The sequence below is a fragment of the Scleropages formosus genome, chromosome 3, assembly GCF_900964775.1.
Source record: "Scleropages formosus chromosome 3, fSclFor1.1, whole genome shotgun sequence".
NCBI lineage: Eukaryota > Metazoa > Chordata > Actinopteri > Osteoglossiformes > Osteoglossidae > Scleropages > Scleropages formosus.
This window is the reverse complement of record NC_041808.1, coordinates 17,833,187-17,848,664: the sequence shown is the minus strand read 5'-3', so window position 1 is coordinate 17,848,664 and position 15,478 is coordinate 17,833,187. Positions and strand designations below refer to the sequence as shown.

The 15,478-nt window shown below is 37.8% G+C and overlaps 1 protein-coding gene across 1 annotated transcript in view; it reads right to left on the bottom strand.

Annotated features, from left to right (window-relative positions):
• Positions 1-1,657: 1,657 nt before the first annotated feature.
• Positions 1,658-15,478, bottom strand: part of cdc73 (cell division cycle 73, Paf1/RNA polymerase II complex component, homolog (S. cerevisiae)) — a 42,813-nt gene continuing 28,992 nt past the window's right edge. The window contains exons 11-17 of the mRNA XM_018753716.2: positions 14,398-14,455; positions 12,291-12,326; positions 11,494-11,581; positions 5,397-5,558; positions 4,697-4,797; positions 3,071-3,212; positions 1,658-2,652 (exon numbers count right to left, since the gene is read on the bottom strand). Of these exons, the coding sequence (XP_018609232.1) occupies positions 2,616-2,652; positions 3,071-3,212; positions 4,697-4,797; positions 5,397-5,558; positions 11,494-11,581; positions 12,291-12,326; positions 14,398-14,455 (624 nt within the window). The 3' untranslated portion in view covers positions 1,658-2,615. The remainder of the gene's footprint in view (positions 2,653-3,070; positions 3,213-4,696; positions 4,798-5,396; positions 5,559-11,493; positions 11,582-12,290; positions 12,327-14,397; positions 14,456-15,478) is intronic.

The following is a 15,478-nucleotide window of genomic DNA, read 5'->3' as shown; positions in this document are numbered from 1 at the left end:
AGAAGAGAAAATTAAAAACCGACACAGAGCCAAGTGACCACTGCTCAGACAAGACACCACAAAGAAAATGGAGCTACTTAATGTAAAATACTAACAGTAAGTCACTTTGGATATATTTGTCAGCAAAATAAAAATTGATTTATGTCTATGTTTTTTAACAAAAACATCTCACTGTGGATGCTTGCAAAGACATGCAGGTCAAAATTGTTTAAATTTAAAATAGTTTATAAAATGTACACACTGAGGTAAAACTAACCGCTGATGTATATGCTGCACAGGGAAAATTTTCTTTATTTTCCAAAATAAGAGGAAAATGAAATTTGGACCGTTTGGACCTCTGGTCAAAGCCATAATGAAATTCAAGGATGGAAATCAGCATGCATATAGAATAGCATTATAGCAATGTCTGCAATGATCACAATGGGGCCTTTAAGTCATTTTTATGAGTCAGCAGGAGAGGAGAAATCTAGGGCTTTAGTGGGGGTGTGCATAACTAGGCCACATCTCAATTTCCCCTGGGTTTCACGTCAGGTGGGTTGGGGCAAGCAATACTGGTGATATACCTACCCATTGTAACCCAATTTATTTTCTTTCAAAAATATTTGTGCAAGGAGCAGGAAAAAATGAAGAAGGAAAACCGGGGTAGTCCAACTTTAAATGATCTGAAGGGAGCATTTCTGTCGAATAGCCTAGTGTGTCAATCCATAAACTATGACATTCATACAAATGTTTATACACAAACAGAGCTATTTGAAATTCAGGTGGTTAACCTGTTGCCAGCATTGAAAACTGACGATGCCAAAAATCTTCTTATAGAGCACATCGTATCTGAGCAAATCTGTCCACCAGAGTACACAGTATATTGTAGATGGAAACAATGGTGAAACTGCTGTAGTTAAGCATACTGTAATGAACGTTTGTTGCTCAAGTTGCAGGATGGATGTTTCTGTTGTACCCTTGAACGATATTTAACAATTTCTTTAATATGGCCAACTGTACAACTAGGCAAACTTACTTTCCCTAGATTAAAAATGCCAGTAAAGTAGTGCAAACACTAAGAACAATTCATTTGACATACAAAGATGATGTGTTGGTATTTCCTAATTCCAGAACAGAACTTTGTTCAAGTCTCACAAACTTAACATTTTTGGTCACAAGGCAATAAGTTATGAAAAACCTGGTCTGTCTATTTATTTAGGCAACATTTTTTCTGCAAAGCAATTTACAATGCTAGTTTGTACACTAAGTTTTTTTTAATGATTTACCAATTTAGCCAGCTGGGTATTTTTGATTGAAACAATTCAGGGTTAAGCACCTCTCTCAAGGGTATTACAGCGAGAAGTGGGATTCGAATGTAAGTTTCTTGTGCAAAACACAACAGCTTTAACCGCTATACTACTGTAAGTCACAGATGAAACTATATTTAAATCTTAGGTCTACCACCAGTCAATAAGAGCAACAAAAATACCCGTACATTTAGGCTACACGATTATTTAAATTCGCAGAAGAGATAGAAACTTGTCTAACTTAGTAGCCTGACAATAAATCACAAGACTAAAAGTAAATCCTGTTATACTGACAGGGATATTAATGACATTTGAATGACAACTCAGTGGAATGCCAACTACTTTCTCAAAGAAAAAAATACAGCTGGTAATTTTTGTCTTCACTAAGGTTTATTACCCTTATTCATTGTAGATACAAATGAATGGGAGTTTTTATGGAGACATTTATAAAAGTGTAAGAGCTGAAAGGCAGCAAAAATGAATTTGCTTTTAAAAAGTTGTTTTGATGAAGAGAAAAGTCACGAGTCATCACAAGAAACAAGTCTCATTAATGACAATAAAATCAGATTATGTGTGTGGCACATAATCAAATTCCTGAATCAGGAAAAAGTCCTGAAGATGGAAGGTTTCATTGTACAAGCAATGCATACAATTCCAACACATTTGCCTCCATGGAAGTAGTTCCTCATTTCAACCCAAGCACAAGGATCACACTGTGGCCAAATCAGCACCTACTAATGGTGACAGCTATAAGTAAAGAACAGCTGTAGAAAAGAAATAAGGTGGGGGGAGAACATCAACCAGCAGAATAATATCCCTTGTTCTCAGCAGTTACTTTATTCAACACTTTCTATATCATCATTTTATCTTTTATTCTTTCATTCCATTTATTTTACACATAGAATAACAAAAAAAATTCCATCTATGAAAGGAAATAGCATTGTTTTTCCTCGGTCTGATCACGAAGATAGTCTACTATTGAAAAATATAGTTTTGGTATGTTTACTACATGACAAAGTGGGAAGAAATGGAATCCTCTGCCTTCACCCACCTCCTCCCAAAAAACTCTCTCTCAGACCCACCACTTCTGGCAAAACATGCACAAACATTTACTCCTAACTAAGGCAGACAATCATTTTGACAATGGTGGGGGGAGGTATCCTCCAAATGGATGTGTTTGAGTGCAAGAGGACGCTGTTCACGGCAGATGGAGCTCTGGGTGACGGGAGAGGGGCACTCAGACACACAAGGAAATGCAGTCCACTCCACCCAGACAGAAACAGCACACTCCTTGTTCTTCTTGTAACCAAAACAAGGCAGATGTGGGCCTTAGAATCTCAGGTGAGATTTGTGTTTCACCATGTACCTGTGTGAGGAATGAAAAAAGGTTAATTCTGGGAGGAGGGAAAAAGAAGAGGTCTTTTATTCTACTGGCCATGCAGGGAATATTGGGTTTCACTGCATTGCTCTTGTGAAAGAGTCAATACATACAGCTCACAACAATTTGCCTTTGTACCACCAGAAACATAAATACCTCACAGCATGACCCGAGTTACGTGGTGTATGGATCTGTCAATCGAGTGGGCAGCTGAGAAATCACGCAATAAATATAACTGAGAAATAAAGGCCAATAAACACCACCACTCAAGTTACACATCCACATAAAAGAATATGATTATGTCCATATGGTAAGGCTGTAACTCCTGAAAACTGGTTATGCTCTTTAGCAACCCTGCATATGGCTCCACTGAAAGTGGAGGTAAGAAGCTGATAACCAGACCGACCTGTCCAATGTCTCCCAGAAGCGCAGAAAGACGGGCCGATCCAGGTGGCGCTTGTGATGGCTCAGCTCCAGTACTGTAACATCCCACTTCTGAACATTTGGGTCCATTTTTGCCTCATCATATTTCAGGTGGAAGGCTCGAACTGGTGAGGGAGTGGGAGGGACTAGTCAAACATGCTCTAAGGATACTACAGTTCACTTCATCATTAGTATCATCTTAATATGGCGGCATAGCCAATGTCAATATACAACCCTATTTCCAAAAAAGTTGTGACAGTATCTAAAATGCAAGCAGAAAGCAATGATTTTTAAATGCTCTTGTACCCAAATTTAATAACTGTGCTGTTTTCATCTTGTACCTCTACAACTTAAAATAAATTTACAAATATAAGCTCAATCTGATTTTTGATGCCTGAAACATATACCACAAAAGTTGGGACAGGCACATGGGACATGACATTGTGTTTTCTGGGTCAAAGAGAGAAAGATCCCGATTGTTACCAACGCCAAGTTCAAAAAGGCAGCTTCTGTCATGGTATGGGGGTGTGTTAGTGCCCATGGAACAGGAAACTTGCCTATCTGTCAAGGCACCATTAATGCTGGAGGATACATACACATTTTAGAGTAACAAATGCTACCATGTAGATGACATCTTTTCTGAGACGTCCTTACTTCTTTTAGCAAGACAACGCCAAGTCACATTCAGTGCATATTACAACAGCGTGGCTTCGCAGTCGGACAGTGCAGGTATTAGACTGGCCTGGCTGCAGTCCAGACGTGTCTCTCGTTGAGAACGTGTGGTGCATTATGAAGCGCAAAATACACAAATGGAGACCCAGGACTGTTAAGCAGCTGAAGTCCTATATCAAGCAGGAATGGGAAAAAATCCAAATTTCTACATTACAACAATTGTCTTCAGTTCCCAAATAATTATTTCAGGTTATTGAAAAGAAAGGTGATGTAATACAGTGGTAAATCTACTCTTTTCCCAACTTTTATGGAATGTGTTGCAGGCATCACATCTAGAATGAGTGCATATATACCAAAATAAATGATGTTGGTTAGTTTAAACTTTACATATCTTGTCTTGCCATATCTTTATGTATTGTTTTTAATTAAATATGGGTAAAAGAGCATTTATAAATCACTGCTTTCTTTTTTATTTGCATTTTACATACTGTTCCAACTTCTTTGGAAATCGGGTGCTACATTACTCTGATTACACTTAGCTTTGTAAATTTTAAACATTTTACTCAATAATATTATTGTAATGCAACATCACTACTCATAGTAATAAGAATAATACATATTCTGATGCAATACAAGTTTTTGACCAAAGTTAAAAGGAAAACTAATTACTGAGATTTAGCTTTTTAAAATGTCTGAATATAAAATACACTGAATACCAGCAAAATCAAAATACATTTGATAAGCTAAAAAGCTCTCAATATGTTTACATGCCTAAGAGCTGAAATGCCTAGTCAACCACTTGTTCAGAGAGCATAGAGGAGAAATACAACTCGTATGCACATTGTAATTCAACATCCTGACATCTAACAGGGGAAGCAGCTAAATTTTGCAAGAAAGTCAAATGCGTGTCTCAAAAAATATATTATGTTCAACAAACTTTTTGCGAATATGTCAACGGGGGATCCATCAGGCAGCAGCCATGGCCAACCCTTGAATTGCCAGGCAGGGCCTTGGACAAAAACAGCCACCACACGATCCCTGCAAAAATTAAGACACTGTGTTGGATGGGTACAAGACACCAAAGACAGGGACTGGTACCTAATGTTCACTGCCTCCTGTAGCTCCGTTCTCCATACTTGTGTAATCCATTTTTCACAATAAATTGTGTGTGTTAACACACAAAGCCACACATGTAGAAAACAATACAAAATTGCACAAAACAGAATGGCAATTTATTGGTAAACTAGTAAATTAGTTTTGCTCCATTCTTTTGACAGACAAATACGCATGCACTGTAACAAGTGTAGTGAGCCAGAATAGAATAAAAGAATACATTTGCATTTTGATTTTGCGGATTTACTGTAAGAGATCTAGAATAGTCCACAGCATGTCTACATTTCTTTTTTTTTTTTTTTAAAAACACATTTTGTTCTGTTTAGGTTTTCTACAGTTGCTCTGCTCTCAATACTCTTAATAGGTTTGACACAAAGGAAAACAAGTGAATATACTATGTTTTAATACCACTCTCAACCATTGTGTTTCGAAACAAAAAAGTGGGCATGAAAGCATGTAGCTTTACTAGCAATTTGAGTCTACCGAGCAAATGAGGGGGACATATAGGGAATCTTTCCACATACCAATCTTGTGGCGCCAGTTTAAGAGGCTGGTCGATCACCCTGTAAGGAACAGTCACACTGAGCGTGGTCCCTCCTGGCTGGATCTGATCCTTCCGCCTCTGAAGTAATACCTCATTGTCGCGCTGGATGCCTTGCTTCTTCTTTTCTTCCGATGTGACAAACCTTCAAAGCAAACAGCCATCAGCGCGTTCCCATTTTAAGTGGGAGAGAAGGCCAGACCAGCACCGGCGGGTGTTCCCGTGGCAACCGTCCACCATGAAGGCATCACTGTTACGGGGAGCATGGCCAAAGAGCAGTGAGAAGTGAAGACATCAGATCTCATCAAAACTGTCAATCCTCTTTTTATTGGAGAGGATTTCTGTCGAAAACAATCAATTTCTGTTCCCATGTCGGTGCCTACAATGACTGGTATTGTTGCAGTTACACAACTGAATTACACTTTCCTCTGAAACCAGCCAACAGCCACAGATTTTTTTTTTTTTTAAGGCATGTCAACATACTACACATATATGATCCAGTATTTTGCAAACACTCTTTTAGATATGAAAAACTGACATTTTTTTCCTGAAATAAAGGGTTTGAAATAATGAAGTTTGTTTCCAGTTCACCCATTCAAAAACAAAGCAGAATGCACATTAGGAAAAACAACCATATTAATTTCCAGATCAGATTCAAGGCCACATATCCGATAAAAACCCATGCAACTGATGCATAATAATGATGTTAGGCCCAAAAACAGGCGCTGTCTGTGCCCTTTGAATTCATTGTTTAATATTTATAAATAGGAAGCCTGAAATAAGAATTTTCATGCAATAACATTCAGCTGATTTTTGTGTGTATGTGTGAAAAAATGAAATTATATGTTCTAGATTTACTTTTCATACTACCCCAAAATTCAATTCTCAAAATACAAGATTTTACTTCAGCTGATCCATAACAATTAATTTACTACTATCTATTAACATTATCACTGTAAGCATTTCAAGTCTGTGGAAAAATTACATGGCTTTGCTTCCTAATTTGACTCATTCTAAAAGAGACGTTTGAAAAGCATATCACTTGCACGAAAAGCTTTCCGAGGACACAGGATGATTGACATGGAGTCGCTCCCATCATTGAAGAGCAATTTCAAGCCTCCATTACAAAATTGAAAGATTACCAAAAAAATGTTTTCAGTTGATTCCAGGAAATTGGTAACCATCTTTAAAAGAGCACTCCACGAAAGAATTTATATAATTTGGCATCTTGTTTCTGTGTTGTGAAATGGTGCTTACTTTCACTGTAAATTTTGATAACTGACATGCTATAATCAACCATACTTAATGCTGCATTTCACAAAGCTACTCTCTGCATGCAATCTAACGCCAAGAAGCCAAAGGACGCTGGACTGAAATGGACACAATGAGGGCTCAGTTTAGACTTTAGATCACCAAAATGTATTTTCATGGTGAATTTGCTTTTAAACCTCTTACTTTAAAGGTGGTAGGGATAACTTAAGGCACTAAGTAAGTATGACCTTGGACAGTTTTTGGTGAGCCACACCCTACTTTGAAACTGTTTATTTTCTTTTATTAAGGTTATCTTCTGCATTCTGCAATAGTTAAATTATTCTAGACATTTTAAACAAAGTCATCGCTTTTTAGTTGAAATGAATTAAAATATGAATGTAATAAAAAAATATGTACACAACTTCTGAAAGGGAAGACAAGGGCTGTAAATTTGTTCTAAAAATGGCAACTAAATCTCTTGTGAAAATATCCACAAAACAAGCTCGACAGAGCCGCTGCAATCTGGGACAAATCTTTCAAACGGCTCGGCTGTCGGAACAGTCAATCTTCCTGCGGCAGGACGAGGGCGGCTGGAGAGACAGAATCCCCAGCCTGTCACAGTCAGACGTGTCAAATCGACAGGTCCAGATAGCCTCCTGGGCTGCTCCCTGCCTCCAACACTGCAGGCAGCGGCGGCGCTGCTTGTGGAATACAATCACAACGCAGTGAGAGGTTTTTCTGTCTAAGGCAATGTTCTTTCAGGGAATAAAAAGTCTGCTTGATAAGATATTGAGTAACATTCCTGAATGTTGACTACATTTAGTGCAACAAACAGTGTCAAGAGACCATTTTGATAATATGGCCTGATCATGCATATAGCCCTTGAGAGAGGAGCAGAAGAAATTAGTAGCAAGTATAGCTCAAACTTTCACTGCTGACATGCAACCCTTCAAGGGACAACGGAACTAGACACTAGACGGTTAAAAGGCTGCTTTCACTATATCTCCTACAGCCCTGTCAAACCAGGAGGTAAAGAAAAAATTCAATCTGGACCACCCTAATAAACTACCACATCAAAGTGAACTGGGTTAGAAAAAATTAAGGCCTGTATTCAAAGCATGAATTTACAGGATAACATGTTGAACATTGTCTCACGGCTTTTTTTTTTTTTTTTTTTTAAAAGAAAACTTTAAAATTGGAGAAGCAAAGAAAACCCTAAGTGACCATTGTAGTCAACCTGCTAACTGCTAAATTTAACTTTTACTATGTTTACTGGTGCTACACTTATTAAAAACTGTTGACTGTTTATCTATGTGGTTTCAACTGACAGACCTGCAGATTTTAACTTAGTACTGCTGAGCATGTGATGTTTGCCCATGTACATTTTCTTGGTTTAAATATTTTATACCTCAAAGCATCAGAAAAAGCTTAATGAACTTTGCATGTAAGCTGCTCCTGCAAAGAAGAGGGCAATTCAAGTTGCGAGTAGCATCCATTCTGACAACATTCTGGCATTTTCATCTGCTATACTTCTTAATTCCACTTACGTTTTTGGTAATAGCTAAGTGCCAATAATAATAATAATACAATGCCATTACAAACCAATCACTGAATTGATATAATCTCAATAATAGCAGGGATAAAATTATACATTTGTCGGCAAAAAAAAAAAAAAAAAAAAAAAAAAAAATTGCAAATTCTCAAATCAAAGCTTTCACCTGCATGAAATTGTGAAAAGGTCACATGCCTGATTCAGGAAATTACTTTGGTAGACGTCAGAGATGACCTCTACAGCAGTTATAATACCTACACAGTTGACTGAATCACTATAATCGCAGAACTTCAATGGCTAAAACTGCACATATGCACACTCAGTCACGCACACGAAAACACACCCAGAAGACCGTAGTCTGGTCAATCATGCTCAAATTCAAGTAAAGCCTTCTCAAGAGCACCCGACAGAAATGCATTCTTCCTCTAACTTATTAATGCAACCTACCATGTGTGCCGACTACAAAGCGCATTCTCTTTCAAGCGGCCGCTAATTATAAAGTCTGTCTGGCCGCTGGAAGGGTGGAAGGCGTTCGTGCATGGAGCTCTGTGAGGGGTGGGTGTGCTCTTCTTTAGCATGTCAATTAGATACACATCAGAAACATATTCATGCATCTTCAGTGTAAAGGAACAAATGTGTCAATAATAAAATATGCAGCCATTTCTCAAAATATCACAATGAATAAATACTAAATGCAACAACCATTGATTGATGAAATTGAAAGCAATGCAAAATGCAATAAACTCTTTAATGAGTTCCTCAAACAATACAACTTCAAACATTTTCTTTTTGCTTGAAAAAGCTGGTTTGTCTAGAAAAATAGTCAAAAAAGGAATACATGGATTTGGCATCGGGCAGTACAGAGGACACAGGCTTGTAACCTGAAACCTACTGGTTTAAATACCAGGACAGGACCTGCTTCAGTGCATAGCATTGGCCCAGCTATACATTATTACATCTGAAATGGACCATTGGAGAGTTCTTCCACCAATGTATCAAGTCCTGTCTAGAGGATACAACCTTGGTTAAAGTCTACTTGCGCCTCTCTGTATTGCAAAGTGTGTTTGGGGGGGGGGGGAAGAGAAGACATTAGAAAGATAAAGGCTACCTTGAAATACTAGTGAAACATTTAAACGATTAACATGAGCAATTAAACTGGATCAAAAACAAAGCAAACACTGTTCAATCTCATTTGTAGTGTGTAATGGAAAACAGTGGGTACTGTACTTGGTTTACACATTTCAATGTGGGGGGGGGGAGGAGAAAACACTTTTGCTGTGCTTTTTAAGGTATAGCTGAGAATAGAAAGATTAATGAAGCAGAAGGAAAACGCACAATACATTTGACTGCAAGCCTTCACGTGGCAAAAAAAAAAAGCTCATTTTCTGTAACGGCCTGGTAGTTTAAATATCTCTAGTTCCATCTTGAATCTCATTCTAGCAGAGTGGCAGCTTAGCGTGCAGAAACCGTAAGTTTAAACGATTTATGCACTCACTAGGGTGTTACGACTGCAATTATCTCCTCTGATGTGTATGTCTAAAATGAGCACACATCAGCTGTAAATTTTCCTTATAGGTGAAAATGAGCTACAAAAAAGCAGAGTGCCACAGGATTTATTTATCCATTTCAAGGCTCGTGTGTTTATAGTTCTGAAACAAATATTGTAAATAAGAAAGATGGCTGGGGTTAGCAGTGGGGAGGGACTTAACGTAAACACGTGTGGACGACCACAATGCTGTACTGCATATTGATGTTTAGGCAACCGGGTCGACAGGTTTCAATAACTGCTGAACTGTCTACCACCGCAGGTTGAGTGTACAATCTAATCACATTCATGAGAAAACAACATAAAGTCCACCTTTTAGGCATTTCTATTTAATTCAAATTAACTAATGACTCTAATGTAAAAACACAAATGAAAGGAAACAAGCGTTGGAATACTAAAGAAAACTCAGTCTTGCGTTCCGCTTGGTGTTACTTCATGGAGAAACAAACAGTGAAATGCCCCGCCTTGACAGTGTGTGGGCAGCTGAAATCACAGAAGCAACTTGTTTTGTAGAGGGTGACTCATACAGTGCAAGGCTTCACTTTAATTATTGTGCCTTAACAGCAACAGGACACAAAAGTGGCAATATTAGAATTTCTTCAGGTATAAGAAAGTCACTGTCTCAGATATCTGACATTTCTTCCCAGCAGCATGATTCCATTGATATGGTCTTGATGGACAGCTGTCAGAGGGAAACAGTGGGAAGTGAGCTTTTATCACCTCCATAATGTCCCTCATTCTGCCATGAATAGATTACTAAAATGTTTCCCCAGATGGGATACATACAAAATGCAAAATAAAAAAGGGGATAAAATGTGTTCTGCCTCTGCCTCTTTAGCGTGGTGCTTTGGATTTAATCCTCCACTGAAAAAAAAGCGCTTTCCATTTACCAGCGGAACACTTAGCGAGATGAAAAAGCCTTCCCAGCAGCCTTTGCTATTAATGTTTTTGTAGATTACACACCGAAGAGGGACAGCGGGCATGAACAACGCCAGCAGGCATAACCATAGCGCGAAAATGCTGGATGCAGCGATCTAATAATCAGGAACCACGCGCCATGATTGACTTTTTAAACTCCAACCAAGTGACATGTTATATGCCTGACAGCGGGCTTGGACAATGGCCACTAGAATTAAAACACTATGTCACAACCCGTAATGCTGACATGGCACTGCAGACAAGGCAATTATTAACAAAATACCCCTTTAATCATTTTGGTTGACCCACCATTTCCTATTAATTTCCTCAAGAGATTGTGCTTATATAAGTGTAGCAAGAATAACTAATTGCACACTTTAAATGCAAAATATTTCCGCTAGAATGTATGTGGGATTGTGTTTCAAAGTGTTCAGGCATGCTCCTGAAGGGAACTGACACAATGCCAACCTCCATTAGCAGATTTAGAGGGACAGGATTTCCTTCTTTTCAATTTTCAAGTCAGACATTTTAAACAGATATGCAGCCTAGCAATAATCTGATGGAAGCCAAACTGTCTCCATGGCAAACAGCAAGGGTTAAAAATGTCATTTTGTCAAGTTCCCAAAATTTTACTTCACGCTAGTTGACAACTATAGTGAATCTGAAGAATTCTGCAATGTGTCACAGGAAAATTACAACAATCTCGCTACCGTCAATATGGACCATTCTGGTCTTCGGGGGGGGGGGATCCCATATTTCTTTCAAAAAGTCTGTAAAGAGTACCTTTACTAAGAAAATGTTTCAAACACTTACTTGAGATCTTGCAAAAGATCCTTTGCGTTTAGCATGGTGATCAGCGATGTAGTGGCTGCCGGTATAATGATGATCGGGGTTCGGGATCCTACAAGCGAGAGGAACGGAATGAAAAAGCTAAAATTTCATGTTTGACCACTTACTTCTTAAGTCAACAAACAGTTCTGATTTGTAACCTTGTTATAACTGGTCAATTTACTCTTAAATTTATACACAGCTACTTCCATCTATAAGTAATTTTACATACAACCCCCAGCACATCAAAATATATTAAGTTGCACATGATATACAAATGTATTTGTACTAAATGGACATGAAACAAAGCAGATGAAAGCGATGCTGGGTAGTCAAAGACTGCAGGTAGATCATCAGCATTTTGTCCCATTACAACATGACAGATCTCCAGATGGGCATACTTTTTTTAAAAATCACAAATACCTTATTCACTACATCTATGCATGTCTTACATTGCATGTGTACCAGCCACAAACACTGTCAATAGCATGGACTGAGAATAATGAACTGGCAATTAGCATTTAAACTGCAGAAGGTGTCAGTACCTTCACATTAATGGCCAATACTGCTGAATTTTATAAACAAAATTGATCCTAAATATCATTGTTATACTGTGAATTCACATTTATTTACCAGCATCATAAAATGTATTTGGGGGGGAAAAAAAGGATAATACACAAAATAAAAAGAATTCACACATTAAACAAAAAAATGACTATAAATCCCAACAAACTTAATAAAGTGTTACCTATAAATATCAATATTGATCTTTTGGTACATACCCTTCTTTTGGTTAGGGGGTGGTCTGGCTTGAGAAACTGAAATTTAAAAGAAATTTGAAAAAAATTAAACTTCCACTGCAAAATAAGTAAACAGCACTGCATTTCTGCTGTATGTTCTATTATTACATCGTAAGAAATCAAATGACACACATTTGTTGATATGTAACACAATATGCACAATTCATTAATGAAGACAGGGTATAACCATCGAGAAAAACAAGTTGCTTACGTAAGATGATTTTTTTTTTTCAGTTCTGGTGCAACATTTTACAGTATAAATGGTGTATTCTCCCCATAATAAAGGATTAATTAGGAGTGTATCTATTAGCAGAAATATATGCAATGGTAGGAACAGGACAAACTCATAAATTGCTATCGTACTGAAATCTTCGAGGCTTAAAAAAGAAAAACAAAAAAGAGAGAAGCCTTAAGGCTGTTGCAGCTACAAATTAATTTCACTGAAACATCAACCTGTTAAAACAGCAAAGTGACTTCCCAAGTTCATCTCCTATATCCCACACAGGCTATGTGCAAAATGTTGCATATGCCATGTCCACACCTCATCCAATCCCCAAGTGGAAGGGGATGAGCAGGGCCTGTCTGTTGGTGTAGTCTCTAGACATATTCAGCCATCCCATTCACAACAGAAAATTTGCTTCTAAGTAAATGTTTACCTAGAGGCAAGATTCTGGGGGAATATATATTCGGGGGTAATTTAGCAACTGCGAAGGGTGCACCTAAGTGTTTGACCATTAATTCTATGTAAATGTGAGAAACCGAGGGTTCTGCAATCCATCCAGTGTTTCCAGCTGAATGCCTGATGCAATGTCAAGGTGGAGGGTAGAAGAATAACAAAAGAGCTGAAAAGTAAACCTATGTCCTGGTGAAGTGCATGTTCTATGTTAGGATTCTGTTTTGTTTGACTCCATTAAGGACACAATTAGTCCTTTGATTTCCTTCTGAAAGAGCTGATCTGGCAAAAATATTGGGGAAAATTTATAAATGTGGTATCCAAATCAATCACCGATATTTTAGAGTTTTCTTTCTATTTTTTAAGCTTTGAGGATCATTGCTATAGTCCAGGTTCCGAGCGCAAAGAGCATTTCGATTAAGGTCACCTCAAAAATGTGAGAATATGTCTGGTCCTGCTATGAAGGCAATCCTAGTTGTGTAGTAAAGCACAGGGCACAGGCCCCTGCTTGCAATACATCTGATGATTCAGACTGAAAGTATGATTCTCTAACATGAGTAAGTTAACAAATGATTCAATGCATGATCTAAAGATACAAAAACAGGCAATACAGGGTTTCTTAACTTCTGTTACGCATTTCATCAACAATACAAGATGTTGCAAGAGGAGATACAGTCGGCAACAGAAGTGCCAGTTCAGAGGCTTACTGTAACTTTGAACAAGTTTGAGAAAATGTATATGCTGTTGAGCACATTTGTCAGCAGTTGGTGGAAAATACTTGTGCTCAGGCTGAAGCTCACTTTTTCCTCCCAGCAGGTACTGCTCTGCTTGTCCACAACGCACTTCAGCGATTTATTACAGTACAACCAAGCAAGTCAGAGATCACTAAAAACAGGAAGCTGAGAAACCAGTAACTGTGGTGTTATCCCTATCAAGGATGTTTTCAAAAACAGAAACTACATACAAGAAAACAGGGAAGACACCACATTTTGCACACCCTATGGACATGGTTATCCATAAGGTTTATGTTGAATTTCTAACTGGCAAAATGACACCTATTTATGTACTTTTTGTCAGTATTCTTACGAAGGTTAGGTTTTTTTTTTTTTTAATTCAAGGACATACCTGTAAGAAATATTGCACACTGTAATGGACAAGCTGTTTGATAACAGTCAAGGTGTTCCCAAGTTGTTACAGGACCAATTTTGCGAAGTGTTAACCAAAACTTACTATGTGTAGCCAAGGCCATGCTGACAAAGGACACAAAACCCCTTCTGTAGATATTTTAACATTTATGACACTTCAAGAAAACCGACACACTATAAAAGCTGGTGTAGTGATTCCATGTGCAACTGCAGCTTCTCATTATGGAGAAAATGTAAAGCAAAAGGCAGTGAGGTGCAGTAGTGGACAGACCTGGTCTAGGAACAGGCTGCATTGCTGGTGTCTGGGCCTTCCGGGCAGAGGCACCTTCCTGGACAACAAAAGCACAGGAAAAATTCAACCATGGATTTCAATTTTTTAAGGGTAAGGTTTTGAGCTCAAAACTAAACAGAGACCTAGAACAAAAGCTTATAAGCTTTCATTAATTTTTAATACTGCACAAGCCAGGTCATATTTCAAAATTTTCAACAAATGCATAAAATGACAGTAAATTTATTTTCTTGGTTGAGATTTATAACAGCAGTATCACAAACATGAAGCAAAACCTTTTCAGTTTTAAATCTGAGTGGTCAGTGCAAAAAGACATCAGTAATATTGGTTTTGACCTTGTTTTTATCTCTCTGCAAATAGTGCACAGAAAGATAAAGCAAAATGAATAGCTGTCACATTGTAAGCAACTGCACAATTCAGCTCTGCATTACGATATTTTAAATATACACACTGTACAGTATTTGCCTATGGAGAGATACATATAGGACACAGATAATTTTCTGAAGTGCCACAGTGCCTTCAAAAACTATTAGAGGCCTCACAGGCAAAGTGCATCTTATGAAGGTTTACAATGTGAAGAAAGTGGTCTTACAGGTGTAATTACTCAAGTCTCCTTTTCTCTTAAAAGTAAATGGCATACAACTGCAATCAATATGGTCTTAAAAACCTGCCATGTTGACAAATCCCAGTCAAACACAAGTCAGGATGGGCTTCCAACTCAAAATTTAAAGACTTCCATTAATGTATTTAATGAAAAGCACTGGCAATGAGACCATTTGCATTCATAATGGAATATTAATGGGTGCTTTTGCGATTTGTACATTTATGTAAAAATAACTACTTCCTTAAGGCACAGTTAGTTAATAAAATATTAAATTTAATTTGAATGTTAAAGTACATTTTCAGTATTTCACCTAGCAATCTATAGGATAAGCATGACATGAATATGGGGTTAATTTTATTTGCCTTGCAACTAAGATTCAGACAAATTCATTCAGTCCTTGAAATTGTGCTGTTCCTCCTTTTTGGCACTTAAGTTCACATAAGAGACATGTACTATTGC